Genomic DNA, 26,608 nt, shown 5'->3' on the forward strand with positions numbered 1-26,608 from the left:
AAGTCAGAAACTCGCTCTGACCGTGTGTTCAATCAGTAAGGCTTTATTCACACGTCTGGGCAAATTCGGACACGGGGTGTGCACGCGCGGCCGCCCACGACCACCAGCGCGCACGGCCCGCGGCCGGGGGCAGTCCTACGCTTTGATGCTGACCCACAAGCAGCCGATGAGGGTGCCGTAGACCCAGGTCTTCACGTACAGCCTGCGCCCCGTCTCGGTCACCAGCAGGCCGGCAGTCAGGCCGCTCAGGATCAGCAGTGACGGCAGCGTCTTCATGAGACTCAGCTTCGAATGGACACTTTTCCCGGGAAACTTGTTCCTCCTCTCCGGGTCCAGCGAGTCGTAGAACTCTATGAGCAACCTGTGGCCGGAACACAGACAGCTGTGAGTTCCAGCCCCAGCCATTTCAGCACGTAACCCGACCAGCGCCAGCGGGCACCTCCCCCGTGTCCCGCGCTGGAAGCGGCGCGGGGCCCTGAGAGACAGAGAAGAGGGGGGACCAGCCGGAGCCCAGGTCCACCCGGGGTCTGCAGGCGTCTGACAGGCCTCTGGTGTGGCCAGTGAGTGGTGCACTCACTGCACCAGCCGTGCTGGGGTGGGGGGGCTTCTGTAACGTTTGCCCGTGACCGGACCCACAGCTGGGTGGTGAGCCCCTCCCCTTCTCCCACCGCCCCCTGCCCCCCCGAAGGCAGGGACAGGTCAGCAGTGCGCCCAGCATGGAAGCCTGAGCCCCAAGAGGAAAAGTAAAGTTAATTCATCCCCATCTCGTTTTAAAGACATCAAGTTTTAACAGCAGAACACGTTCCATATAATGATCTCAAACACAAAGGTACAAAAATAAAAAGTCCTTTTTTTGCCTTATAAATCTTTCCCTAGCAATATCCACTGTTTTAAAATATCCAGACTCATCCTAAATATGTACAAATACTTGTAACACAAAATACATTGGGTATTAAACATACTGTTCAGGGTTTTTTTTTCTGAGAACAGATTTTCATGTCAAAACACAGCGATCTTACTTTTAAAATTTTTCCCATAACCAAAGTGTGTGGCACTGTTGGTTTAATAAATCAAGTCATGTACAACTGTCAGTAAAACACAGAAATCTACCGACTTGTCTGTGAACCGTCTAGTTTCATATGCTGGGGTCAGCGTGCTGCCCGTCACTTGCAGGCGGAAGACACTCCCCAGGGATGCAGTGAGGAAGGGAGGGAGAGCCGCAGCCCCCCGGGAAGCCGCAGCCCCCCGAGAAGGCGCACACGAGGAGATTAAAGCCCCCGGGGAAAGTTTCTGAACATCAACATAATTTTGGAACCATTTTTTAAAAAAGGCACACTTCCCAACGTGGCCTTTATGAAACGGTGCACTCTGTGACTGCAGTGCAGGGCCCCTTCTTCCCAGACAGAAAACAGAAGCAGGGTGTGTAAAGCGTCAGACAGGACAGAGCCCGCACGGACGGCAGGACCGGCACGAGCACACAGGTGTCCTGCAGCCCCCAGCCGGGAACGGTCAGAGCCCAAGGCCCACTCCCATCTTCCTAAGAAGGAGAGGAAGTTCCCTGCCCGCAGAAACGTGCGTGGAACCCCAGAGACGCGCATACACTTCGCCCAGGCCACCTGCGGCCTCTTGGGTCGGCGGCCCGCGCATCCCACTTGGCCTCTTCGGGCTGGGCCTCACCCAAGGGCCACCGAGCACGCCTGCCCACCCTCCTTTCAACAGAATGCGGCGCCCCGTCCCATGCACGCAGGGACACAGTGCGCCCCCTCGGCCGGACAGCCAGTGCCAGCAGCCCCGCCACTGCACCGGGGCTGGGGGGCTGGGGCGGCAGGCTGGGGCATCGTGCGGTGCCTGGCCTGTCTCTGTCACACATGGTGCCTCACCCAGAGCCCCGCTTCAGGGAGACTGCGCATGAAAACAGGGCGGGGCGGGCGGGGGTGCAGCCCCAACAAGCTCCTTTACGGGACGCAGGGCGGTGAGGGCTCCCGCGCCAGCGCAGCGGAGCAGCCCGGCCCCGCGTCACGGAGGGCGCACTGGAGGACACGCCGCGCCCGCGCCTGGGGGCTCAGGGCACTGAGACCCGAGACCCGGGGCGGCGCTGCCGACCCGCGACACTGCCGGTACCCACCTGTCTTTGATTTCGAAGCGCTCGTGAAGCCACCTTCTCAGGTACACTTGTTCCTCCGGGACGTCCTTTTTGTCTATGCGGGCGATGTGAATGTGGATTTTTGGACATTCTTTGCAGAGAAATTCTAACAAAAAATAAAAATATGTCATGCTTTTAATTTTAGAATTCACGGTTATATAAAGTAACAATGAAACTGAGGCAAAAAGATGTTAAAAAATAAAAAGGTGCAGCGCCCTTAGCAAAGGCAGTGGAAGCCCAGGCGGTGCCCGGTGGTCTGGGTGTGCTGCCGAAGGGGAGCGGGCGGCGGCTCCGCACCCAGCCAACCGCCCCCGCCGCTGCGTGAACACCGCAGACAGCCCGGGACAGGGCGCCGGGCTCTGCGAGCACCGGGCCCCACCCCCCGAAGGGAGGGACTGAGACGGGAACCCAGAAACACCCCCCCAGCGAGGGCAACGAGACGCAAACTTGCGGACGAGTCAGAACCACCAGAAAGCGCGCCGGGGCGCCCGCCTGGGGGAGACGTCCGGTGCAGGCAGGGCGGCAGCGGCTGGCAGACGGAAGGACGCAGCCCCGAGGACGCAGGACTCACCGATCATGGACGGAGCTTCCTTCCGCTGCCCTTTCCCGTCCACGGTCCCTTCGAAAGCCACCGTCACGTCATACACCGCGTCCAAGTAGTCCTTCATGGAGTCAAAGGCAACGTGGGTGGCCTTCACGCGCGGCGTCAGCACGTGCTGCAGCACCGCCAGGCCTGGAAGAGAAGGGGCCCGGCGGGCGTGGGGCGACCGTGCGCTGCTCCTGGCCGCCCGTGCGGACGCCGCGGAGGGGAGGGCGTCCGTCCCTGTCCACGCCGGTCCACGCCCGGAGGACAGGAGCGCCCCCACGTGGCCGCGCGCCGCCCGCCCGCCCGCCCGCCGGGAGGAGCCGCCGCAGGGCGCGGTGGGAACGCGGCCTCCCCCGAGGCTCCCGACCCGCCCGAGACCCTCCAGCCCGGAGGACCCGACCAGGGCCGCACTGCCCTGCTCGGCTCCGAGCCTGCGACCCCCGGCCCCACTGCAGTCTGTGTTCAGATCCACGGCCCCAGCGCCCCTCGCTGTGGGGGAGGGGCGGAGAGCCCCACGTGGGCTGCTGGCCTGAGCCTCTCGGGGCAAACCCCCAAATCCAGCTCACTGGTGTGTTTCTTTTTTAAAAGCTGAGATCCAATTCACGTACATAAAGTTTGCAATTTCAACGTACACAGCGCAGTGGGTTTTTTAGTATATTCGGAGAGCCGTGCAGCCAGCAGCACCGTGGAACTGCAGAACCTTCCCCACCCCGACACCCCGGCCGTGGGCAGCCCCGCCCAGCCTCCCGAGCCCCCGCCCCCGCGGTCTGCCCCGCCCGTGGACCCACAGCGGCCACTACGGGTCTGCTTGGGGGGGCGGGGGGGGGGCGCGGGGGCGCTGCGCATGTGCATGGCGGTGGGCAGCAGGAGGACGTGGGGTCGGGCTTCTTCCGCCCGGCGACCGCTCCCCGGGGTCTCCCAGGCGCCCGCACAAGGGCTCCGCCCCCCTCGAGGGCTGAGCGCCGCTCCGCGGCACCGGCGGACCACGTCGTCCCATCGCCCCAGCGCCCCGCCGGCGGGCAGACCAGACGGACCGCGGGGCCGCCCTCGCCCGCGGCTGCTGCGGGCGCTCGCAGGGGCAGCACGCGGGAGCCGCACGCGGGAGCCGCCCGTCGACGAGACTCCGTACAGAGCCGCGGCTTGACTTCTCCCGGGAACAGGTGACACAGTCGTGTGCACACCATTTTTTTAAAAGCTTCTTTTTAAAACTCTCTTATCTGAGAAAACACTGCACTTTAATCGTCGACCACCCCCTCACCCGCGCTCCCACCAGGGCCGAGGATCTGCTCCGCCTGCCCGTCCCCGCGGCGCCCTCCGAGGAGGCCACACGGAAATGCTCTGGAGAAAGCCAGCTGGCCTGGGCCGCCCCTCCCGGTCCCCGGGGAGAACCGGCCGCGTACGGAAGGGCAGTCCGGGCTGGGACCCTCCGGGGAGGAATCTCTGACATGCGGAGTGGGGTGGGAACCACCCCCCGTTCCCACACCGCACATCCGACCCAGCCCCCGGGCAGCGGCCGCTCCATCCACTCGGGGACTGGTGACCGAAGTCCACACAGCCAGCCGGCTGGGAGACACTCGTCATTAAAGGAGCTGGTGCTCCCTTCGTTGCCCCTAGAGCACACCCGCTTCTCACACGACGTTTGGTCTTGGTGGCCGGCACGCAGCACGGTGAGGCCGGCCCACCGTTAACACCCAAGCCCCGCAGGACAGGCCCGCCCTGCGGAGTTCGGTAGGAGCAGCCCATTAGCAGGCGCTGAGGAAGTCAGTAAGAAGACAAAACGCAAAAGAGCGTTCTGCTAAAAACGGGTGACAGTCAAGGTCTGGAAGGGGGGGACAGGGTGGGGAGGCTTTGTGGGCGGCGACTGGGCCCCCCCCCCCGCCCCCCGGACATGGCAGCCCTGAGCAATGCCCTCCGGAGACATCTGGACCCGGCCCTGCGCCCGCTCCGGGTGAGAGAGAGCCCGCGGGGGCAGGACGCAGAGGGCGCTGGCAACGCCCTGGAGGGTGGAAGCAGCCGTCCTTCAGACAGGTGGTGGGACCCTACCTGTCCCGTGGATGGAAGCTTCAGGAACAAGAGGATGCTGGAGCGGCCGGGCGGGTCCGCGGGGCAGACACACACGGAGGGACCATGGGTTCAGGGACTGGAGCACGGGGGCAGAGCCAGGGAGTGCCCCGGGATGCGCGCCAGGTTGCCTCCACAGACAGAGACTAGGGCTCGCCCACGCACCTGGGGGCTCTGGGGACGCCAGGCCACGCGAGGGCTAGACCCCAGATGCTGAGAAAAACCGCTGGTGTGCTCGAAGCCCGGAAGTCCCGGGTATCTGGCTTGCGGTCATGGAGGAGACAGGACAGCCCTGTTTCCTGACACGAGGGCTGAGAAAGGCCGGGGCCTCGCCGGCTGCTGCGGCGGAAAACCACCAGGGCCCCTCGGACAGGCCCCAGAGGAAGACAGGACACCACACGGCTCCCCGGCCCTTAGCAGGCCCTGAGAGCGAAGCGCCGAAAGGGCCCCCCCAGCACCCGGCCACGGGAGACTGGCTCCGAGGAGACACTCGGTGCACCTGGGACAGGGGGAAGGGGTGGGAGGGTGCGTGAGCGTCCCGGGCGGGGGGCCTCCTCCTCCTCCTCTTCCTCTTCGATGGCACGCAACTGCTATTTTCCTCTTCTTTTTCTTGAAACGTGAGCGTCCAGTGAAGGGTTACCAACAGACCAATCCACACGTGCCGGTGGAAACACAAAACTCGGACCCGCCTAACCTGCCGATCACACGACTCACCTCCGTTGGAGGGGCGAGCACCTCTAAAGTCAGGGTGCTCAGGCCGCATGGGGCTCAGCCTGACCCCGTTATAGCCACCAGACAGGTTCTTCTTCCCCTTCTGGTGACTGTGAGAAGGATCCACAGCTCAGAAACATGACAGGCCAACCATTAATCAACTATGTTCGGTGACTGTTCCGTTCCTACACTACCTCAAGCTTTACGTAAAAGCACTTGTTTTAAAGCACACGAGAGCAACGCCGTGGACTTTTACAAACCAGCAGGACATGAAGCAGACCCCTCGGCTGGCGAGACGAAACTGACTGTGAAACGGCGAGTGACGAAACGCAGCACAGCCCCCCTCCCCGCCCGGAAGGGGGCGCAGGGACCCCCTGGGTCCTGGACCGCGGCATCCACGCTCGCCCTCTCCCTGCTGCCCCTGCAGCCCCGGCCCCAGTGTGGCCACCCGCAGATGGGCGGGGTCTTCCGGCAGGTGATGAGGCCGTGCTGAGGCCGGGGGCCGAGGGTCTCAGCCCAGCGGGGCTTGTGCTCCTGTGAGAGGAGCAGACACAGCGGCGTCTCTGCACCGCACGGGGCAAAGGCCACGGGAGTCCCCGGCGGGAGGCGCCCCTGCACCCCCTTCTCGCCCACAGCCGCCGGCCGCGCCGACACCGTGACTCGGCCTTCCAGGCTCCAGGAGTGGGAGGGAATGGGGAAAACGTGCTGTTTAGGGCCCCTGGTCCGCGGTGACGGACGCAGGGCCGAGGTCCCGGAGGAGAACGGTGCCTCTGAACGATCGGAGCGCAGTAAGCCAGTCCATCTGCACACGCGCACTCGCCTCGCCCGCCCGAGAGACACGCGCAGTGTTTCAACAGGCACACACGCATCACAGAGTCGACCCCTGAACTACGAGTGTCAGGGGTCGACTGACACGAGGGGCGCCGACCCCTCACGGCCAGGATCCCCGGTCACTTCTGACTCCGGGAGGGCTCCTGCCAACCCTCGGCACCACAGGCCCCAGGACACGCGCAGACACCACACCCGTGGGCGCTCAAGCCCCTCGCCAACAAGGGCGCGGAACAGAGCACCTGCTGTCCACAGCCATCAGGTCGCTGCCCCTCAGGGGGGCCGCCGAGGGAGACACGGGGTCCCCCGTTTACACGAGGCAACGGCAGCAGAAGCAGGAACCGTCCAAGGCTGTGCCACACGCGTGTCTGGGAACACAGCCCCAAGCCCGTGGTGACACCACCTGGAACTGCATCCAGCAGCAGGAGGGAAGCCAGACAAATGCCACCAGGAGAGGCTGAGAGGGAGGGTGAGGAGGGGCCTGGCTCCCCCCGGCTGAAACAGCCGACCCCCCTGAGCTGGGGAAGCCGCCTAGGACGCAACCCCCGACTCCGGTCAAGTGCTCCGGACTGCGCGGCTGGTCCGGCCCCCACCCGAGGGCAGGGAAAGGACAGTGTACCGCTGACCTCCCGGGACAGAGGGCAGCTCGGGCGCAGCCCCCAGGGCACTAACTGAAATGAGTGGAATGAAGAGCCGGTGCCCCCGACGCCCTGCTGTGCTCTGACCCCGGCCGGCCACATGTGGGTGGGACGGCTCGTTGGGTAACAGCGGCCACAACGCCCCGGCGCCGGCACAGCCCGACTGGGAGCCAGTTCTGTGTGGCGTGCTCCGAGAGAAGCACCCCCATCTTCAACACACAAGCCCTCGCACGGGCTGCCACGCCCCCACGAGGCACATGTGCTTTCAGGGGACGAGGAAGCTGGAGCTGTGCGGCCTTCGGCAGCTAGAAACCAGGCGCGTGGCCGTAGGAGCCGCCCAGCCTGGCCTCCCAGACACACGTGACCGCGCGCGTGTGGGTCGACGAGAAGACCGTGCACCTCCCGGGAGGGCACACACGCCCGCCCAAGGAGAGAGCACACTCGTCCGCGGCAGGTGTGGTCGGAGGCAAGTCTCCTCCAGGAACAAGGACTTCCGTCGTCACGGCCTTGGCGAATGGCTTTTCCAAGCACAGACACAGCCTGCCCACCTTGCTGAGCCGCGAACGCCTGGCTGGCCGAGATGACCTTCGTCAGCTCCGGGTTGTACCGCGTCCCCTCCGGGAAAATCACAAGGTACATCTGCGGGCACAAAGCAGGTTCGCGTTACTTTTCTGCGGTCAGCGAGCCCCCGTCAGCCCTGCCGACGCTCAGAGGGTATTTCCCGTGGAGGGAAAAGTGTGTTTTCATTTACGTGCGAGCTTCACTTCAAGGAGAACCCCCAAAATGCCAAAATTCAGATAAGCGTGAGACAGACTGCATGTGGAACGCAGCTGGACACTCGCTGGTAGGCCCGCCACGAGGAACCCACCATCCCAGCCACGTGCTAACGCTCCCCCAGTGGGCGCATGGCCGTGAGAGGCCGACTCGCACAAGGCCTCGATGAATCAGCACAAGAGCTCCCCTCGGCTGAGTTCTGCAACATGACTTTCAGAAAGGTGCAGGTTTTAGACAGTTGTGTCCCTAAGTACATGCCATTTGAAGAAAACCATGTATAAACATATCAGTCTCCACAACATAAAAGGCAGTAAGTGCTCACATTTCAAAAGTCACACAGTACGGTGTTATAGAGCTTCCATGATGCATCTTTTTCAATCCTCACCTGAGGACATTTTTCATTGCTTTTAGAGAGAGAGGAAGTGGGGGGGGGGCGGGGAGAGGGAGAGGGAATGAGAGAGAGAGAGAGAGAGATTGATTAACTGGCTGCCTTGCCATACAAGCCCCGACTGGGGACCGAACCCACAGCCTGGGTATGTGCCCTGATGGGGAATCGAACCCACGACCCTGAAGGGTTTGGGACAATGGTCCGACCAAGTGAGCCACACCGGCCAGGGCTGTGATGCGTTTCCAGTGACTTGATTTACAAGCCGCTCCGTAAGAACATCGAACTGGACGTTTACTAAGTAACCAATTAGTCTAAGCTACTGCATGTATTTCCTTGGGAAAGGCACAACAGAAACAGTAAAACTAAACCGTGAAAACCTCCTAGTGTTAGAACTGAGTCACAAAAACTACACCGACGTGTTTGGCGGCCAACAGACAAAATAAGACTTTCATCAAACCTTTTCAAACACACAACATACAAAAATTAACTCAAAAAGGATGACAGACCTGAATGTGAAACTAACCCTACAAAACTTCCAAAAGGAAACGGGAGAGAACCTCCTACCCTTGAGTTTGTCGAGGGTTCTAAACCAGGAAATTGTGCGAGAATCCGGTGAGCCTGATTCGAGGAAAACGAAAACCTTTGGTGGAGACACGGCCGGGAGCGTGAAGAGTCACGCCACAGACTCCCGGCAGCCGGGACGCTGGCAGCCCCGCGCCGAGAGCAGCCGCGGCACCCACACGGCGCCGCGCTCCTCCGCGGGGAAGACAAACAAGGACATCGATGCGCCCACCCCACGACACGGGGGAGTCTCCCAGTCACCAGGCTGGGTTGGAGAGGCCGGCCGCTCCCCCTCCAAGAGCACCAACGGTGCGACTCCACGCATGTGGCGTTCTGGAAAGCACACGCTGACCTGTGACACGGAGAGCGGCCAGGGACCACCCTGCAGCAGCGCAGGTGCACGGTGCACAGGCAGACTCTGGGGTGACTGACACGTGCCCCACACCTGACCGTGTGGACGCCTCCACGGGCGTGCGCCGAGAGCAGGACGCAGCAGACCCCCCACTGCAGCTGCCCGCGGCCTGCTGCACACCCTCACCGCACCAACACCACATCAAGAAACAAAGAAGTCTCCTGTGCTATGCTGTCACAAATGACAGAACTTTCTTCTTTTTTGAGGCTGAAAAAGACTCCACTGTACATATACACAGACCATATTCCTCATCCACTCATCTACTGATGGACACACTTAGGCAGTTCCCATTATCTTGCTCGCTGGGAATGTTACTGCAATGAACAAAGGGATTCAGGTAACTCTTCAAAACAGTGTGTGTGTGGGGGGGGGCGGGGGGTAAATACAAGGTCTGTGCAGAAGGTACCCAGCCACGTAGTATGGAAAATAGAGACATTTATGGAAGAGGATACAAGAAACACTGTACACAGGACAATGACGCCTCAGTCCCCTTCACAGTAGGCACCTTGGGACCTCACACAGTTCTCCCAATCGCCACCAGCTGCCCTGTTGTATTTTCCTGAATCTCATCAAGGGTCTGAAATCCCTTCCCTTTTGAAGGTGATTTTAGTTTGGGGAAAAGCCAGAAGTCTCAGGGCACCAAATCTGGGCTATAGGGGGCTGAGCCACCTGGGTGATTTGATGTTTTGTCAAAAAACTCTGCATGAGACGTGATGCATGAGAAGGTGCGTTGTCGTGATGAAGCTGCCAGTCACCCGTTGCCCACAGCTGCGGCCTTCTGAGTCGTCTGGAGAGTTTCCACAGAGGAATGTTGAAGCCTAACACAAAATCTGATGCAGATTCACTGCTCTGCTCGCTGGGTCATTTTGAATGCAACGGCCACACAGCGCACCTGCTCACTCAGCAGTGTCTGCCACCCCACCGACTAGTGCGGTGAAGTCGTCACTGTTCACGCATGCGCGTTCCAGTCCACTCTGCTCGGCTGCCAGGTGACATCGATGTCACGCAAACCATTCTCATGATATTAACAATGGCTGGACTTTTTCCGGACAGACCTCGTCATGCGCCCAGCAGCACAACTGCTGACGCACACGGCAGGCGGTTCTAGTTTTAATCTTTCGAGGTCCCCGCATTCTGTTTTCCGTATGACGACACCAGTCCGCATTCCCACCAAGAGTATCTAAGGGTTCCCTTCGCTCCACATCCTCTGCAACATCTGTGATCGGCTGACTTTGTGGCGACAGCCCTTCCAGCAGGTGTGAGGGGACCCGTGGCTGTGCCCGTGACCGGCACCTCCCTGGCGACAAGGAGGCAGGGCACCTTTTCATGGACCTTGAATAGAAACATCTACTCAAGGTCTCTGCCCATTTCTGAGCGATTTGCTTTCTTGCGGGCGAGTTGATGAGTTCCTCACGTACTGTGGGAATTAACACCTCACAGGGTATGTGCTTCATGAATACTCTCTCCCTTTCCACAGCAGCCTTCTCATTTGGATTTTGTAAATCTGTAATTGTTCCAAGCATCAAAATAAGTTTAAAAAACACAAAAAACAAAAAACCAGGCGGCCTTCCCGTGGGACACAGGGTGCTGAGGGCGCCTCGCCCCCAAGCCCAGGACACGGGTGGACAGCCGGAGCGGCTGCAAGCCGAGCCCCTCGGCCCCTCGGAGGGGTCAGGTCACCAGACAGCCGGGCGGACGGGCAGCCGGAGCGGGTCTGCAGGTAAAGACCGAACCCGCCGCGGCCCGCGGCCAGCTGGCTGGAGGACTCCTCCTTGGGTGCGGGCGGAGAGAGGAAAGGACAACGAGAGAGTGGACGGTGGTGGGGAGGGGGTGCGGGAGGAAGAGCGAAGAGGGCGCACTGGGGGGCAGGGCCCCGGGCGGCAGGACAACCGCCCACGGGGGGCCGGCAAGTGAGGTGGGGGGCGGCGGGGGGCACCCCAGCATCCCTCTAAGAGAACCTGAGATTCCCTGGCAGGAGCAAAGTGCTGTGGAATAATATTTACACTGAATGAGTCTTTGCTTGTAGATACTGGGACTATTTTCGGCTTTTCGAATAGCTCAACAGACACAAGCAGTCTAAACTCACACTCAGAGACAGAAAACAGCTGCTTCTCCCGCTCGCCCCCCGACACTGAAGGCCCCGGATCTCGAGCCCCTACGCGGGCAAGGGGCAAGGTGACCAGGGGGGTCCTTCTCGCTCTCTACAGGCCGAGGCCGCCGGCGCTGCCCCAGCCACGCCGCTTCGGGCCCACGCCAGCAGCACCCGGCCGGGACCTGGGGCCTGCGGCTGCCTGTCCAATGACCCGCAGCCTCACCCACCCGCGCCCCAGGGCGCCGGCCGCCCTCACACCACTCTGGACCGCCCGCCCCGCCTGGGGGGTGGGCTTTCAGCACGACCCTCACGCTCTCACGGAAGCCCGGGACTGGCACGCGAGCGGCCCGGGCGGGCGCGGCGGGCGCAGGGTCTCACCGGGGTGCCGGCGCGGGTGTAGCTCTGCAGCTTCTTCCTCATCTCCTTCTCGTTGAACTTGGCGCTCCTCCTGACGTAGACTCCGCCGTGCTGCCGCGGGAGAGAGGGGAGAGTGCTTACCACCACGACGCCCACAGCGAGACACACAATCGCACGTCAGGAATCAAACTACATCAACACGTTCAAATGTCAGCGTCTCGAGACATCAGTTGAGAATTCTCTCGTTTCAACATAAATAAAACTGCACGTTGTATCGGAAAGCACACGAACATTTACTGTTGTTGGCAGTTAAAATCAAAGTGCTTTCTTAAAAACACAGCTTTGAAATCAAAAACTCGGCCACAGAGGCATCCGGGTCCTCAGCTCCTCCCTGAGCACCGGCTCACGAGGTCGCGTCCTCGGCACTGGGCACTGGCCGGCCGACCACAGGGGCTGACAGGGCGCTGCTGCTGCTGCTGCCTCGCACGGAGCCCTGCCCCCGTCTCACGCTGGGCCCCCAGGCAAGGTGGCAGTGTTGGGGCGTGGGGGCCTCCAGGGATCCGAGGTCTGGGGTCCCTGCGGTCCGAGGTGGGCCCTCTGAGACGGGCCCTCGTTCAGTGGGGCTGTGCCCTGGAGGAGGAGGTTGGGACACAGACGTGTGCGGGCGTGCAGGGAGCGAAGACCCGGGGGGAGGGCGGCCGCCGGGAGGCGAGGACGGAGGTGCGGGAGCACGGCCCTGCACGCGGGTGCCTCTCCGTCCCGGGTGGGGGGGGGACTGTCAGAGGGGCGCGGCCCCAGAGCGCACTGCAACTTCAGCCCCTCTTCCTCCAGCTGCTGTTGACGTCTTACTGACATGCACGTCTCCCATACAGGAACTGTATACTTCATACTTAAAAAGGTACATGTCTGATTACTTTGTCGGAAGAGGACTAGAAAAATGCTAGCAGTCCCTTTCTGAATACAGACTGCTGTCTCATAGTTCGAAGTCAGCTGCACGACTGAGTGAAGGCACAGTTGTGTCCCCCGGAGTGCCTGCCCCAAACCCTTTCTGAGCACCAAGGAGCCCGTTCCCCGGAGTCCTGGGACCTGAAGGTCACCACGTGATATGGAGCGGCACTCTGGGAAATGGCCCGTGTGGAGCACGGACTCTGTGCCTGGTGCCCGTGCTCAGTGCCACACGCGTGGAGCTGCTCGCCCTGTCCCCAGGAGTAACGACGCCTCTTAGCGGTTTCGTAAGGTAGGTAACTACCAGATTCCGTGCCACTAGGGTTTCCCATTTGTTTGGTTTTTGTACAATGTTTCAGCTCCTTAATTTAACTAGCTGGGTAATCAGACGTGTATATAAACACACACTGTTAAAAATCCGAAATACCCTTAGCCAGGCAGCCCAGCTGGCTGCAGCGTCGTCCCAACCAGCCGGTGCGTGGGTTCGAGCCTGGTCAGGGCACGTGCGAGAACCGGCCGACGAACGCATCCGTCAGTGGGGCAACAAGTCAGGGTTCCCTCCCCCACTGCTTCTCCCTCCAGAAACCAACAAATAAAATTTGTTTTTAAAACTAAAAAATCCTAGATTACTTCAACATAGAAAAAGCTATTAAACTCATACACGCAACCCCTCCAGCTGACGCATCTGTGTAAGCGCACGTGGAGGTCAGCACCCACAGCTCCGTGAGCCGCGTGCACAGGACGCACGGGGGGGGGGGGGGGGTTGGGGGGGTGGTACCTGCGAGAAGTAGCAGCCGTACAGTGGGAGCCACTTCAGCCCGTCCTTCAGCACGTAGCGCACGTGCCCGAGCGCGCCCTGCCGCACGGCCAGAATGTCCGCCACGATCCAGTCCACTGTGGAGACAGAGCCGTCAGCGCACCGCCGCTGAGCGCCGGGCCGGCGCGCAGACACAACAGTCTCCTCGCAACACTCGGCAAGAATGTGCTTGGGAAACAGTATGATCGGAGTTTTAAATGACTTTAAATCAACACACTTAAAAAATAAAAATTCTGTGGTTTTTCATTTGTTTTGTTGTTGTTGTTTAGGGTTTTTTGTTTTTGTTTTTGCATTTTTGGGGAGGCTTTTTGTGTTACGAGCAAAATGCAAAGGTTCCAAACCACCACCCCAATCCAAACGCAGCATGTGCACAGAATAAAGCTCCTCTGATTCCCAGCCCCGAGGACACGACAGAGTGAATATTCTGCACGTTGGTCACAGGCACCGTCACGTACACAGCGAGCCCTGCGACACACCGCCTGCGCACCCAGGGCCAGGGCCCGCCCCGTGAGCCCCAGGGCAGGGCCGGGCACCCGCCCCAGCCCGCCCCCGCGCCAGGCAGAGTCAGGGCCCGGGCTGCAGGCGCCTCCGACCACGCAGCAGCTCATGACACAACGGTGGCAACAGCAAACAGAAGAAGGTGGGACTGAGCTTACTGCCAACAAAAACTCTCGGAAAGAAATGAGCTGTTAACAGATCTTTCACAGAAACTCGAACAGGGAACGTGACCTCCGCGAGAACCAGGAGCAGGCAGAGTGTGCAGAGGACGGGTCTGGGGGACCCGCCCTGGGGAGGGAGGGCGGGGATGAAGTGGCAGAAGGGGCGAGAGGGGGCGAGGTGGCGGGCGGGGTCTGGAAGGCCTGGATCCTGGGAGGGGCGGGAGTGAGGACAGCACACCTCGAGGGAGACTCTTCCCGTGCCGTGGGTGACCTGTGGGTGCCCTCGAGGGAGACCCTTCCCGTGCAGTGGGTGACCTGCAGGACGGGCCCCTTGGAACAAGTGGTGGGGCTGTGTGAAAGGAACACCGTCCTAACACCACACCAGTACAAGGTAAATTCCAGGGGAAATGTTTAAAAAACACAAAACGAAGAGTTTCGTTTCATTCATCCCGTATGAAATAAAAGCTGAGAAATTTAAGGGGTCACAAGGAAGCTTTAACCAAAGGGGGTGGTTTCCACAAGTACAGGATGATTCACTCTCAACTGTGACAGAAAGGTGCAGAGAAGATTCAGCCAATTTAAACACTAAAAGTTATCCTTTTGGGAAAATACTGTATTGATTATTACAATCGTCTTTTTAAACTTTTTAACCATTTGCAAGTGAACTCTTCCATGAGGATTTAAGAACTAGGATGATTATCAAGACAAATCTGGTGACAGCTCCCTGCCGGCAGTGACGCCCGGCGGTCAGCGAGCCTGCCCAGTGTCCGCCGGGCGCACCTCCGCCAGGGGCTGCCACCTGTCACTGCTCTAAGGACGGAGCTTCCTCCAGCCACCCTGCCGGTCCCCTCCCCTCGCGCTCACACCGGCTGCACCGTCACCGCCGGGCACCCTCCCTTGCCATCGCGTCCCCCGGGGACCAGGCACGCACGCCCGGTGTAGCTGCACCTGGTGTGCACCATCAGTCTGAGTCAGTCGTGACACTGCGGCCTGGTCTCCAGGCTAAACACAAGAGTTGGTATCTTTTCCTGCAACAATTACTTTTAAAGTCTGGAGGAATTTTTACAATGCATTTTCATATTAAAATCTGCATGGTTATACTACAGCCTAGGATGCATCTTCCCAATGCTTTTAAGAGAAAATGTGACATTTTAAACACATGTCCTGTTTGTAACGAACTGTCCTGGATTATGCCCTTAGTCTTTCAAAAATTTTAGTGGAAACATTTAAGAACTAACCTAAGTGGCCAAGAGACACAAGCTTTGTGCCATCAATTTTTGCTCCTCCGATATCTTTTTCACTTTCTCTGTTTATTTTCAGTGAGGTTTCCAGACAGGAGATGAGACACGGCTGCGTTCCTGACAGCTGAGGCGGTAATGTATCTCCTTCACAGTGACATTTACACTTTGTGCCCGACATGATTCAAGATGCCAAGAAATGTGGCTACATAAGAATTCTTTCCTGCAGGTCCTGCAGGGCAGTGCCACTACTTGCTTAACTTGGAAGACAGGAGGAGAAGGCCAAGAGGCAAGGAAGCAAGAAAGGAAGCAAGAAGGGAAGCAAGGAGGGAAGCAAGGAGGGAAGCAAGGAGGGAAGCCAGGAGGGAAGCAGGAAGGGAAGCAGGAAGGGAAGCAAGGAGGGAAGCAGGAAGGGAAGCAGGAAGGGAAGCAAGGAGGGAAGCAAGGAGGGAAGCAAGGAAGGCCAGCTCTCCCGGTCCACGCAAGGATGCAACAAGCCCCGAACTCCCACGGGCGCTGCGGTCTGGAGACTGCGCAGGGAGCTCTGGCCTGGCACGGACCCGTGCACTCTGGTGCTCGGTGAGACTGCGGGCCAGCTATGCAAGCTGCCTGCAACTCCTCATCAGGAGATACTACTCACACCTTACCGGGAGGGCTCAGAGAGGTTAAGGAACCTGCCCACTATCACACAGCCTGTGGCAGAACAGCAAATGAACCAGGGTCTCTCTGACCCCATAGCCCACACCTCTGCATGACAGTCTACCCACCACACAGGTGTCAGTCAAGGAAGATGACCCCTAAACCAGGAAGAGCATTTCACGGGACTAATGAGGGAACCGGAGGCCGGGGCAGAGGTCCCAGGAGGCCGAGAGGAAGGACTCAGCGGCGCCGCCCCGGCTGGCTCCGCAGAGAAACAGGGCGGCAGGGACCACACCTGCAGGAGCGAGGACCGTGGCGCGGAAACGAGGGCGGGGAGAACGCAGCGACAGGTGAGCCCTCGGGGCGGTCGGGCCGGAGGAGACGCGGGCTCCGGCTGGCCCAGAGGAGGGCACACCGGGACGTCCGGGCTGAGCGGCGGCCCTGGAAACGCCCCTGCTGCCGCTCGCGGCCACGGAGGACGCCTCGCGAGGGAGCTGGGAAGGGCCCTGGGCACGGCGGCCAGCGAGCGACCCCAGCCCACGGCAAAGCCCGGGGGCCTCTGGAGCCCAAAGCCGAGGGACAGCTTGTCTGGGCCCCCAGCTTCCCTGTTTCCGGGGAAAGGCTCCAGCTCTATCCTGGAAGTGGGGTGGGGGGGGGCCCCCGGCGTGTGGTAAGCGCACCGCCAGCAGCTGGCCACCCCCCACCAGGGCGATCAGGAGGACCTGTCCTCCGCCCACACTGCTGCCACGGCCCTCCGAACAGAGCCGTGTCTGCCCCGAGCCCCGAACAAGGGATTTATTTAAGAGAGAATCCTGCTACACAGAAAGCAAGCTCACATGGAGGGAGACCGGGACCTGCGGAGCCGGGTCTGCCCTGGTGGAAGCACGCCCCAGCAACAGGCCGGGAAGGGCGGGCCTGGCCAGCAGCACGAAGCCCAGGCATGTCTGGAGGGACGGTCAGAATGCAGCCAGCAGTGGGCCCACTGTCCGGGCCGAGCTAGAGGCGGACACGGGCCCGGGCCCGAGGGCGGCCGCTCTGCTGCAGTCGGGGGTGCTGGTGAGCTCCCAGCCCCCGAGCCGGCCAGGCTGATGCGGGCCGCAGGACGCAGACCCGGCGGCCCTGGCTCCAGCTGACGGGAGGATGCCGAGGGCAGCCACGGGCTCACGTGGCTTTCCACCCGGGCAGCGCCACTGGTCAGGGTGTTTCCATGTCCTTATCGATACTCACATTTTAAAGACTTGACTTATTTATTTTTGGAGAGTGGGGAAGGGAGGGAGAGAAACATCGATAGGTTGCCTCTGGCACACACCCTGCACAGGGACCGAGCCCGAAACCCAGGCATGACCCTGACCGGGAGTCGAACCAGCGACCTTTCGCTTTGCGGGACAGCGCCCAACACACTGAGTCACACGGGTCAGGGTGCTCAGGTTGTTCTCCGCTTCCGGACTCTGGGTGCTACGATTTTTAAGTAAAAATGAAATGCAGGGAGTGTGCATCGAAAGCAGTCCCAGGTTGGAAAACAGGACGTGGGAGTCACTTTGAACCGAATTATCTGTACAGCCAGAAAGCACTGTACGTTCACCAGGGTGAACGTCTCGGTTCCGGCCCCGAGCTCAGTTCCACGGGAGGTCGCCCCTGGGGGACACGGGGGGAGGGGCACAGAACGCTGTATTCGCAGGTTCCTGTGAGTCTGTGACTATTACGCAGCAGGAACAGTTTAAGAAGTGCCTTGACCTAGTTTGCGGCATACACTGTACTTCACGGGAGACGGAAGCCCTCTGCGATGCTTCTGGCAGAACAACGAGCTGTAATTAGACCAAAGCCTCTGAAGGGGCTGAAGGAGCCGCGGACGCTGGAAACCAGCGCTGGGCTGACCACTCACAGGTCGTGCGAACCTTCTGCAGCTGCGGTCAGAACGACCCAGTGTACCGGGAGGGCCCCCGGCCCCACACCCAGGGACACAACGGACAAAAGGAAGAACAGACTCTTTAAGGAACTATTCAAACACGTAGAAAAAAGGAAGAAAACAGCTTATTTACACCCATCAGAGGAAAAAGGTAAGAACAGGAAAATTCATAGTAAAGATCACAGAAACACAAGGTCACATATAACATCTGCATTAAAAATTCATGTTTAAACAATAGCAAAGTTTTTCATTTAAATATATAAGAACATTACTTTGAATGCCCACACATTTTCTATAGGAAAACCTAAGTTTCACACAAATGAAATACAAACCTGTGCATTGATGATTTGCTAAATATATTATATTTTCTTTATTTTTTGGCAAATCTCCATATAGCAATATCTAAAAGATAAAACAAAAAGAAGCATTACTTGGTGTTTTAAAGCATGCACTCCTGTAACATACTAAATAGGAGAAGGTCAAAAACTTGACAAACACACGCCGTCATGGTTACTCCCGACCACGACTACCAAACCTCGGACTGTTCCCGGGAGTCTCAGAGTGCACGGTCGGCTCTTTCTCAGCCGGGAGCCCCCCCCGCAGGCGCACGCCGCCTCTCCTTCCCCCGGGCGGGCGCGTTTTCTGTGCCTCGAGCCCCCCCCCCAAGCTCCACGGGCCCCTCTTCTGCCTCGGCACCTTGTCGTCTGAGCCCACGCGGCCCCGCGGGCTCGCCGCCCCCGCCCCCGCGACGTTCCACGCAAACTGCTGCTCCTTCAAGCAAAAGGGGTCGAGGGTAGGGCCGGCTGAGGGTCACCCAGTGTCGCACGCGTTGTGTGTGATGAGACACAACGACCGGTGGGCCCGGTGAGAACACAGGAGGCGGTTCCTGACGCCGAGTCACCGACACCGTTCCGCCAGGGACCGCGGGCGCGCTGCACCACTCACGCCGCCCGGCGCGCGCCCGGTGAAAGGCCGGCAGGGCCGAGTGCAGTCCAGGCCGCCAACCCCAGGAGTCCCGAACCCCCGGGATTCGACTCTTTGCGGAGCCCCAGTACACACAGGAACGTTGGCACTGCTGACACCCGCGTGACTTCTCCCGTCAGTCCGTCTTTTGTCTGCTTAATCTGAAGGCCCCACCAGGATCCCGAGAGGGCAGAGGGCACGCTCTTCCTCCCTACACTGCAGTGTACTCGTCACTAAGAGCACGGACTCCAAAACACTCCCTCTGAACGGGTTTGTCTCCGTTTCGGCCGGCACCTGCCTCGGTGGGGACGGGGCCAAGAGGAGGAAGGAGCAAGCATGAGGCCAGGGGCCCGGGTGCGGTCACCTGGGCGGCTGTTGGCGGTGTGAGGCCAGCGGGGGCGGTGGGGAGAAGGGCCCCGCCCTGAGCACCACCCTGACCCAGGGGCGCCCTTTGCCACGGAGCCGACGGGCGGGAGGTCAGAGCCGGCCTAGCCAGCTGGCAGCCCCGGACGGGGGCTGTGTGCACTGGGTTCCCGGGGAGGCGGCAGAGGCCGGGGTGGGCAGTGGGGGATGGGGATTGCTGTGTCTGGGCTGCGGCAAGACCTCAGGCTTTATAGAAAGCAAACTGCTCGGTCAGGCCTGATCACGGGTGAGAGGCATCTCCCTGGCCTGTTCCGAGCTCCTCACGACTCAAAGGGCCCACTCTTCACTTTCGGGAAGGGTGGACTGCAGCCTCCTTGGGAGGCGGCCCTGCAGAACGACGCCATCCTGCGGCCGAGTTTGCGTCCACTCAGTCCACGACGCCTGGCTGGCTGGGCGGGGACAGGTGCGCTGGTGGGGTGACTGGGTGGGAGCCTTCCTGGCACGTGGCTCGGACCTGAGTCCCAGCCCACGGCCTTGCCACGGGAGCCGAGTGGAAGCGCCTGACCTCGCAGGGCCGCTCTCCGCCTGGGAACCGAGTGTGCGCAGGTGACCCACCGCCCCTCGAGCGGCTGCACGAGGCTGGTGACCGCCCCGTCACGAACCTGGTGAGGCTGCAGGGCGCCGGGGACGGTGCCGGGGACACGGCCACCGCCCCAGACGAGGCCACTGCCGCTGTGCCGCTCTCCAGCAGAGTGACGTTTTTACCTGGAACTGTGTTAGGTGACCCATGAGTAAGAAAAACAGCTAGCTAGTCTGTCTCTCTAAAAAAAGTCTGAACATGCAGAAACGCAGCTACGCAGAATTTCAGCTTGAGGAAGACTGCATACATAATTTATACTCCGTGCTTACGATCGTTTGGAGCACACTTGTAAAGGCTTCCATGCCAATGAGACGCCCCACAGGAACCTCTAGGAGGTCTCCACCACCACACACACAGGGAAGCTGCAGTTCCTGCCCGCCTGAAACCTGTCCCCGACGGAAAACGACAGCGCCTGGGAACCCGGTCACACGCAGCCGCAGTCACCGGTGTCACAGCAGGCGCACCTCGGGGGGCCGACAGGCACCCAGCCCCGCGCCTCGCAGCCCCCCCACAGGGAGCCCGCCGCTCAGCCCCCAGCCGCCCGCTGTCTCGGGCGGGCTGCGCCACAGTGCGGCATGAAGGGCTCCGTCTCAGGAGGGCGCCGGGCGTGGGAAGCCGCTGCCGCTCTGGGGACACACGGCGTGGCAGGGGACGGGAGCGCCACCCCGGCTCTCTCGCACCTCGGCCCAAACTCTCTCAACTGTTACCAGACTATTCCCCGCCAAAACTCCAGATGGAAAAGGTCAAATGAGAAGGCTTCTTGAAGTGTATTCGGAGCTTACATGTTTTCACTTCGAATACTCACCAACAGAGACAAGAAACTCGGGAGTGATGTAAAACTAGAACTGACGCCGAGAACTGTCCTACAGAAAACACGCCGAGAAGGGGAGCGCAGGAGCTGGCGGCCCCGGGCCGGCCCGCCCGCCCAGGGTTGGGGGGTGGGGGATGGGGGGCGGCCCCGGGCCGGCCCAGGGAAGGGGCACTTGGAGCCTCCCGCCCCCGCCTCCACTTCCTGAGTCCTGTGTCCTTTCCTCTCCTTTGGAACTTATCTCGTGGTGCAGTTTTGTTTTTAAACTGACTTCTTTCTACACTGAAGCACGTGCGATTTAGGGTGGAAACTTTTTTATCAAGTAAAATGCCAGCACCTAGCAAGTGCTCAGCACTCAGCGTGATCTCCTTTCCCGGCATCACCCCCTCGTGTTCTCACACGCCTGGAATTCTCACCCGGGCGGGACCCGAGTGGGGCTGCCCGGCACACGGCACCGCAGTCACAGACACACACAGCACCCGGCCTACCCAGGCAGCACCGGCTGCCGGTTCCTACGGAGACACGAAGGAACCGTAATAACAACCCTGACGGGACGGCATCGGTTCAAAACCGCAACATGTGCAAGGCCTCGCTGGGGGTGAAGGGAGGCTTCTCTGCACTGCTGGGGCCCCAGAGCTCCCCCCGCCTTCCTGAGGTCTCCGATCTAGGTCTCCGCCAGTCCCTCCTCCTGTCTCCCTGGGAGGGTGGGGTTCCCGGCCGGCTCTCCCTCCTTTATCCGAGTGAGGAATGCGACCAGACTCAAGGCACCTGGGGACCCTGTTACAGCAAAACCTGTCAACTAGCAGGGCCACTCCAAACCCGGCCCTTAAAAGTGACATTCACCTACATCTGCACAAGTGCAGACCAGGATCCCCACAGACTGCTCGGCCCTCTTGCTACGAGGAGCAAAGGACAAGTGGTTCTCCCCTTTGCTGCCACCCCCAAGGGGTACAGTCTCGCAGAGGGGAAAGCAGACATGGTAACGCCCGCTAAGCTCACTAGTGCATATGCTAATGTCACACAGAAGTGCCCCACGCTGCAGACGGGGCGAGGTCACGGCGCGTCCGGGAGGACGGGCAGTGGTCCAGGGGTCCAGGGGTCCAGGGGCGCCCTGCCGGGAACGTGCTGGCAATCCGGGAGGGGAGGGGTGCGGCGGGGAAGCAGCAGCCCGGCCAGGGCAGAGCTGAGGCGGCTTCGTTGTCACCCCGCGGTCAGCAGAGACCCTCCGGCCCTGAACACGCCGCCTGCTTCCTCCTGCTCTCCTCCTGTCCGCGGGGAAGCCACAGCAGCTCCTAACCACTGGGGCCAACCCCCGGGACAGGCCTGTGCGAAGTCTCGCTCTTCGGGGCACAAAGCTAATGAGCACACGCTCTCCGATGTCAGTGTTGCCATCTGTCCTGACTGCCCACGTTTCCCCAGGGTAACCACCTCGAGAGACGGGATCTCATTCCAGCCCGCATAACCTCACCACCCGGCAAAGCATCCGTGGAGACCGACCTGAAGCTAGGCTGCCTCGGGCCGAATCCCGGCGTGACCACTAAACCCGTGCACCCTTTGTGCCTCAGTTCTCTCATCCACCAAGTGGGGAGACTGGTGCCACCTGGCAGCGGGGCATGACCGGCCCGGCAGAACAGGGCGCGACCTGGGGCTCTCTGAGCTCACCTGCCCTTTCTGCGGCCTGCTCCCCCCCCCCCCCGATGCCCACAAGGCCTTGCAAACTGGTTCTTCTTCAGGCGAATGCCACCTGCTCGGGGCAGCTTCCCGAGGCCCCACCCTCCCCCACGGGGCCGACACCCTCCCACAGCACAGTGCACCGTCACTCCCTTGTAGTGCCCTGCCCCACCAGAGGTCGCCGAGCTGCGGAAGGGCTGCGGCTTTGGCCGTTTTTCTTCCCTGCGCCCCGCGGTGCCCAGCCCAGGGCCTGCAACGAGGCGCCTGCTCCGGTACCAAAGGAATGAGTGAAGAGCAGGTTCCAGGGACTGCTCAGTGAGACGTCATTACTGTCAATATCGACCTCTGATTAAGAGACTATAGTCCAATGAGAAAATATTAAGGGAAAAATTAACTTTCAATTCCATTTAAGAGTCAACTCTGTGTATTTAGCTCCACAAAATTAGACAGATTTATGCGAGAGGCAAAGTAAATTGTGTCTACAGAATTCCCTGCCACTATTTTACCAAGTAGGCCAGTTGAAACACTAATTTATTGTATATCGAATTTCACATTTTATTGTTATAATGTATTATGTTGGCATTTGGGGAAGAGGGAATTAGCAAACAGAGCCATCCCAGTAAAATCCACTTTGAAGTAAATCCAACAGCTTTAAGCAGGAAGAAAGCGGTGACTCACACACGCATTAGCTGCTGAGGAGAAGACATCCATCATCATACCGCTGGATTTTCTGGCCTACAAATACCAGCTTTTGGTGTATTCTATTGGAAGGAGGGCAAAGAGCAGAAATTTTCTAAAGAGAAAAGAATTCTGGCATTAAGAAAAAATAACAGTAACTTTTATCAGCTTCCAAAAACATGTTTAAAAGAATTTTCATTATCGGCCGTAACTACTCCCAGCACCGTCCACCCACCCACCCACCTCCACACCGGGGACAGGCGTCCAGGGATCCAGGGCAGAGACGCCGCTCCGCCCGGTCCACCTCTCCCGGGGTCGAGGGGGGCCCCGGGGCTCCGGCCGGCACTCCCGGCACTCGGTCCTGCTCCCGCAGCACCCCCGCCCCCAGCTCCAGCTCCCACACACGGACGGCCTCCGGAGCTGGAAGGGACAAAGGGTTCTCCCCCGGAGAGCGTGTAGGCCAACCAGCGCCTTGATTTCTGACACCTGGCCTCCAGAACTGGTAAAGGACAGATTCCCACTGTGCTAAGTCACTAAATCAGAGGTGCTTTGTGAGGGCGGCCACAAGCATGTGATGCGATTATTTCAATCGGTGCCCCCGCCCCCAGGGAGTGAGAAGGCGTGTTCTAACCGTCAGTGGGTCTCAAATGAAGAGACACCACGTAAAACTTAAAATTCCACAGGAGTAAACGGTTCACCGTTTACCCAGGTGGCACCCAGTTTAATGAGACTCCAGGAGAACCTACACAGGTAAGTCACAAACAGTAACTTTAGCAACAGCAGTGGAACCGTTTTCCTGCCTCAGGGATGCATGTGGAAACAAAGTAGTGAAGTGAGGAAAGGACAGAATGTTTACCTGGAATCCAACCGGACGTCCGAGTGCACGCACTGTTTGCGAGCAGGGCTACCTGCCGGGCACAGACCACGAACTTCACGGACTTACTTGAGTTCTCTGCAGCTTAAAAACTCCACTCATAAGAAAATTCTCTGGCTCACAACTACTACAAAGCATTCTTTTTAAACTTAGAACTTGAAGGCATTAAAAGGCTGTTTTTTAAAAAAATCTAATTTGAAAATACTTCTGCAATGTATATAATTTAATGGTGAACTTCCTTTCATTTAAAAACTCGTATTTTTTATACAGAACAGACAAGAGGCTTTGCAAATGAACGCTGATGAACAATAACAAGCTAAAAATTTAATCGAAAACTTTGCGACGACAAAGGCACTGATAAAAACTATTAAGTAAAAAATAGGAATAACGTGACAGAATGTCCTTATAAATCCTTTTCCTTTGGGTTTATATTTAATAATAGCTATTTTTCCTTTACTGATTTAAGCTTAAAATAAACCACTAGAAATATTGGAAGGTAGCCTTGTCTACCCAGGAACCCCAGGTTCCATAAAAAGACCCCCCAAAAACACCCTGCTCTGTTACTCACCAGCAAATAACTCCTTGCCAAAATAACAACAACAACCACAACAATATAATGCACGGACAGGACACTCTGGGGCCTACACTGTTATTACATGTTCACAACCTGCATCTGACGGCCAGTGTGCCCCGAGTCCTGTCCAGCATCCCTAGCGAGCCTCGCCCAGGGACCCGTGTCTATGGAAGGGTGTCTGATGGCCTCGGGTCCAATTCAAAAGTTCACCCCGTGTCGGTCCCACGGTGAAGTGTGTTAGGAATCCTAGAAATGAGCGCCCAAAGGTCATCGACAGATTCACTTCCATGTGCTGAGAACTCAAAAACCAACAGGAAGTCTCTCTACTGAACAGGGCGTGGGGGGAAGAGACGCAAAGTAAGGAACTTGCCAAACACCAAGCCCGTCAATGATACATTGTACGTGATGCTGCATGGAGCGTGTTCCGTTCTTTAAACAAAAATAAAATAACCCAGCACAGGGAGAATTACTTTCCTGGGTAGTAACAGACGCTGTCACATGTTCTGCATCCAGGATAGCTGTCATATGTGAAATTAAAGACTTAATCACGATAAAACCATACATTTAGATAAATGTGAAGAGCACAGGGGGAAATGATAGGTCTGCATCAGTAAAAAATTTAAATGAGGCCCATTCTAAAAGCCAACTCTCGGGAAATCATTTTCTGGCAGGGTGGTCTTTCTCTCCCTCCTGGTGAACACAGAATCTGGTTTCAGCAGAAACCCCGGTTCTCCTAATTCTGTGCTGGCCACACCACCTCCCGCGGGGGCAAACTGCGTCCTCAGCGAGCGATGGCATCGCCAAAAGTCAGAGCAGGAGCCGGGTGACTGACAGCAGGGTGAGAACGGTTGTTTTCTGGGGGGTGGTGGGGTAGTAAAAGACAAAGCAGAAAGAACCCCCCCCCCCGCCCCCGCACCAAAAGGCCATCCCCTCCCCTCCACACCACTAAGGCAAGACACGAAAAAAACAGGAACGACGGACTGGAAGCAATAATCTAGAATCAAGCTCTTCGTTTCCAAACTGGAAGATAAAAGAAAAATTCGCAACTGTTATTTTGCACGAGATTTCAAAGAACCCAATGAACAAATGTAATCTGCGCGTCCGATCTCCATAGAGAAAGACGGAGACAAAAAGGATCGGCCACACACTGAAGCCCAGTCCAAGTTGGCAAGAACTTTATCTACGGCAAGGCTTCTACAGTAACCAGTGTACTCATTTCCTCGCCCAGCTTTCGCTGGGAAGGAAGGCCAAACAGAGTTGCATTTCTTGTGCAAACAGTAACAACTTGTCTCAAGAGGAGGTCTCGTCTCCGATCCTTCCAGGCGCGCTTCTGAGCTTACACATGACCACCTTCTCCCAGCAAACGCCCAAACCGCCCACCGCGTGCCCTACTTCCCGCTGACCCTCGCTCCGCGCCGCAGGGGCACAGCCGCGGGGGCACAGCCGGGGAGAGGGGCGGGGACACCCCAGGTAGCTCCAGCTTCCCAGCGAACTTGGGGTCTCTGCAAGGAGGCACCGGGCCAAGGCCTGGAGTGAGCGCCCGAAACTTCCCCCGCCGCGGGAGGATGGGCCCCACGGCACGTGCTCTCGGGGCACGCCGCGAGGAGCCACCCCGAAGGTCCCGGCGGCGCCCGCGCCCGCGCCCCCGCGGGAGCCCGGCGCGGAGGGCCGGCAGGGGCGCGCGCAGCCTCACCTGCACGCCGGTGTAGTTCTCGAAGAAGAAGAGCACCATGCTCTGGTAGACGCAGTAGAGCCGGTCGTCCACCGCCTGGTAGAAGCGCGCGGGCAGCAGGGCGGACAGCAGCCGCCAGGCCCCCCAGGCCAGCACGTAGGTGGGCGCCGTGCCCAGCAGCACGGCGGCCGGCAGCACGCAGCGCAGCGAGTACATATGGAGCACCAGGGACAGCAGCATCCTCCCGGCCCGCGCGCGCCGACCGCTCCGCCGGCCCCGCCCCGCCCCGCCCGGCCGCCTCCGGACGCCCCGCGGCCCGCGGCCAATCACCGGGCCGCGCCCGGCCCCGCCGCCGCCGCCCCCCGCGCCGCCGCCGCGGCCCCGGGCCGCCGCCGGCCGCACCTGAGACGCCCCGCCCGCGCGGGCCTCCGCCCCCAGCCGCATGGGCCGCGCCGCCGCCGCCGAGGCTGGGCGGGCGGCCGGACCGGCGAGTGCGGGGCCGCGCGTGCTGCTCGCGGCCGCGGGCAAGGGCACGCCGCCGCCCTCCGGGGCCGGTGGCTCAGGGGCGATCACACCCCATGACCCTATCCCGTCACCCCGCGCCCCCGTC

The 26,608-nt window shown here is 59.6% G+C and overlaps 1 protein-coding gene across 1 annotated transcript; it reads right to left on the minus strand.

Moving 5' to 3' along the window:
* Positions 1 to 17: 17 nt before the first annotated feature.
* Positions 18 to 26,608, minus strand: AGPAT5 (1-acylglycerol-3-phosphate O-acyltransferase 5). The gene is made up of 8 exons (XM_045821392.1): positions 26,020 to 26,608; positions 18,088 to 18,157; positions 13,275 to 13,390; positions 11,573 to 11,662; positions 7,516 to 7,606; positions 2,715 to 2,876; positions 2,126 to 2,249; positions 18 to 361 (listed from the first exon to the last, which is right to left on the minus strand). Exons 1-8 carry the CDS (start codon positions 26,440 to 26,442, stop codon positions 136 to 138), a joined length of 1,302 nt encoding a protein of 433 aa, XP_045677348.1. The 5' UTR covers positions 26,443 to 26,608; the 3' UTR covers positions 18 to 135.

This window comes from Phyllostomus hastatus, unplaced genomic scaffold, assembly GCF_019186645.2.
Source record: "Phyllostomus hastatus isolate PE091 unplaced genomic scaffold, TTU_PhHast_1.1 phas_scaffold_46, whole genome shotgun sequence".
NCBI lineage: Eukaryota > Metazoa > Chordata > Mammalia > Chiroptera > Phyllostomidae > Phyllostomus > Phyllostomus hastatus.

Bases quoted from the DNA above. Each gene is read 5' to 3' on its own strand.
- AGPAT5 (XM_045821392.1), bottom strand. From the start codon at position 26,442: ATGCGGCTGGGGGCGGAGGCCCGCGCGGGCGGGGCGTCTCAGGTGCGG. The intron at 13,391-18,087 runs GTTTGTATTTCA...CTGTCTCCACAG, and splicing joins AGCAAATCATCAATGCACAG to TGGACTGGATCGTGGCGGAC. The intron at 2,877-7,515 runs GTGGGCAGGCTG...CTTCTCTTCCAG, and splicing joins GGCGTTCGCGGCTCAGCAAG to GCCTGGCGGTGCTGCAGCAC.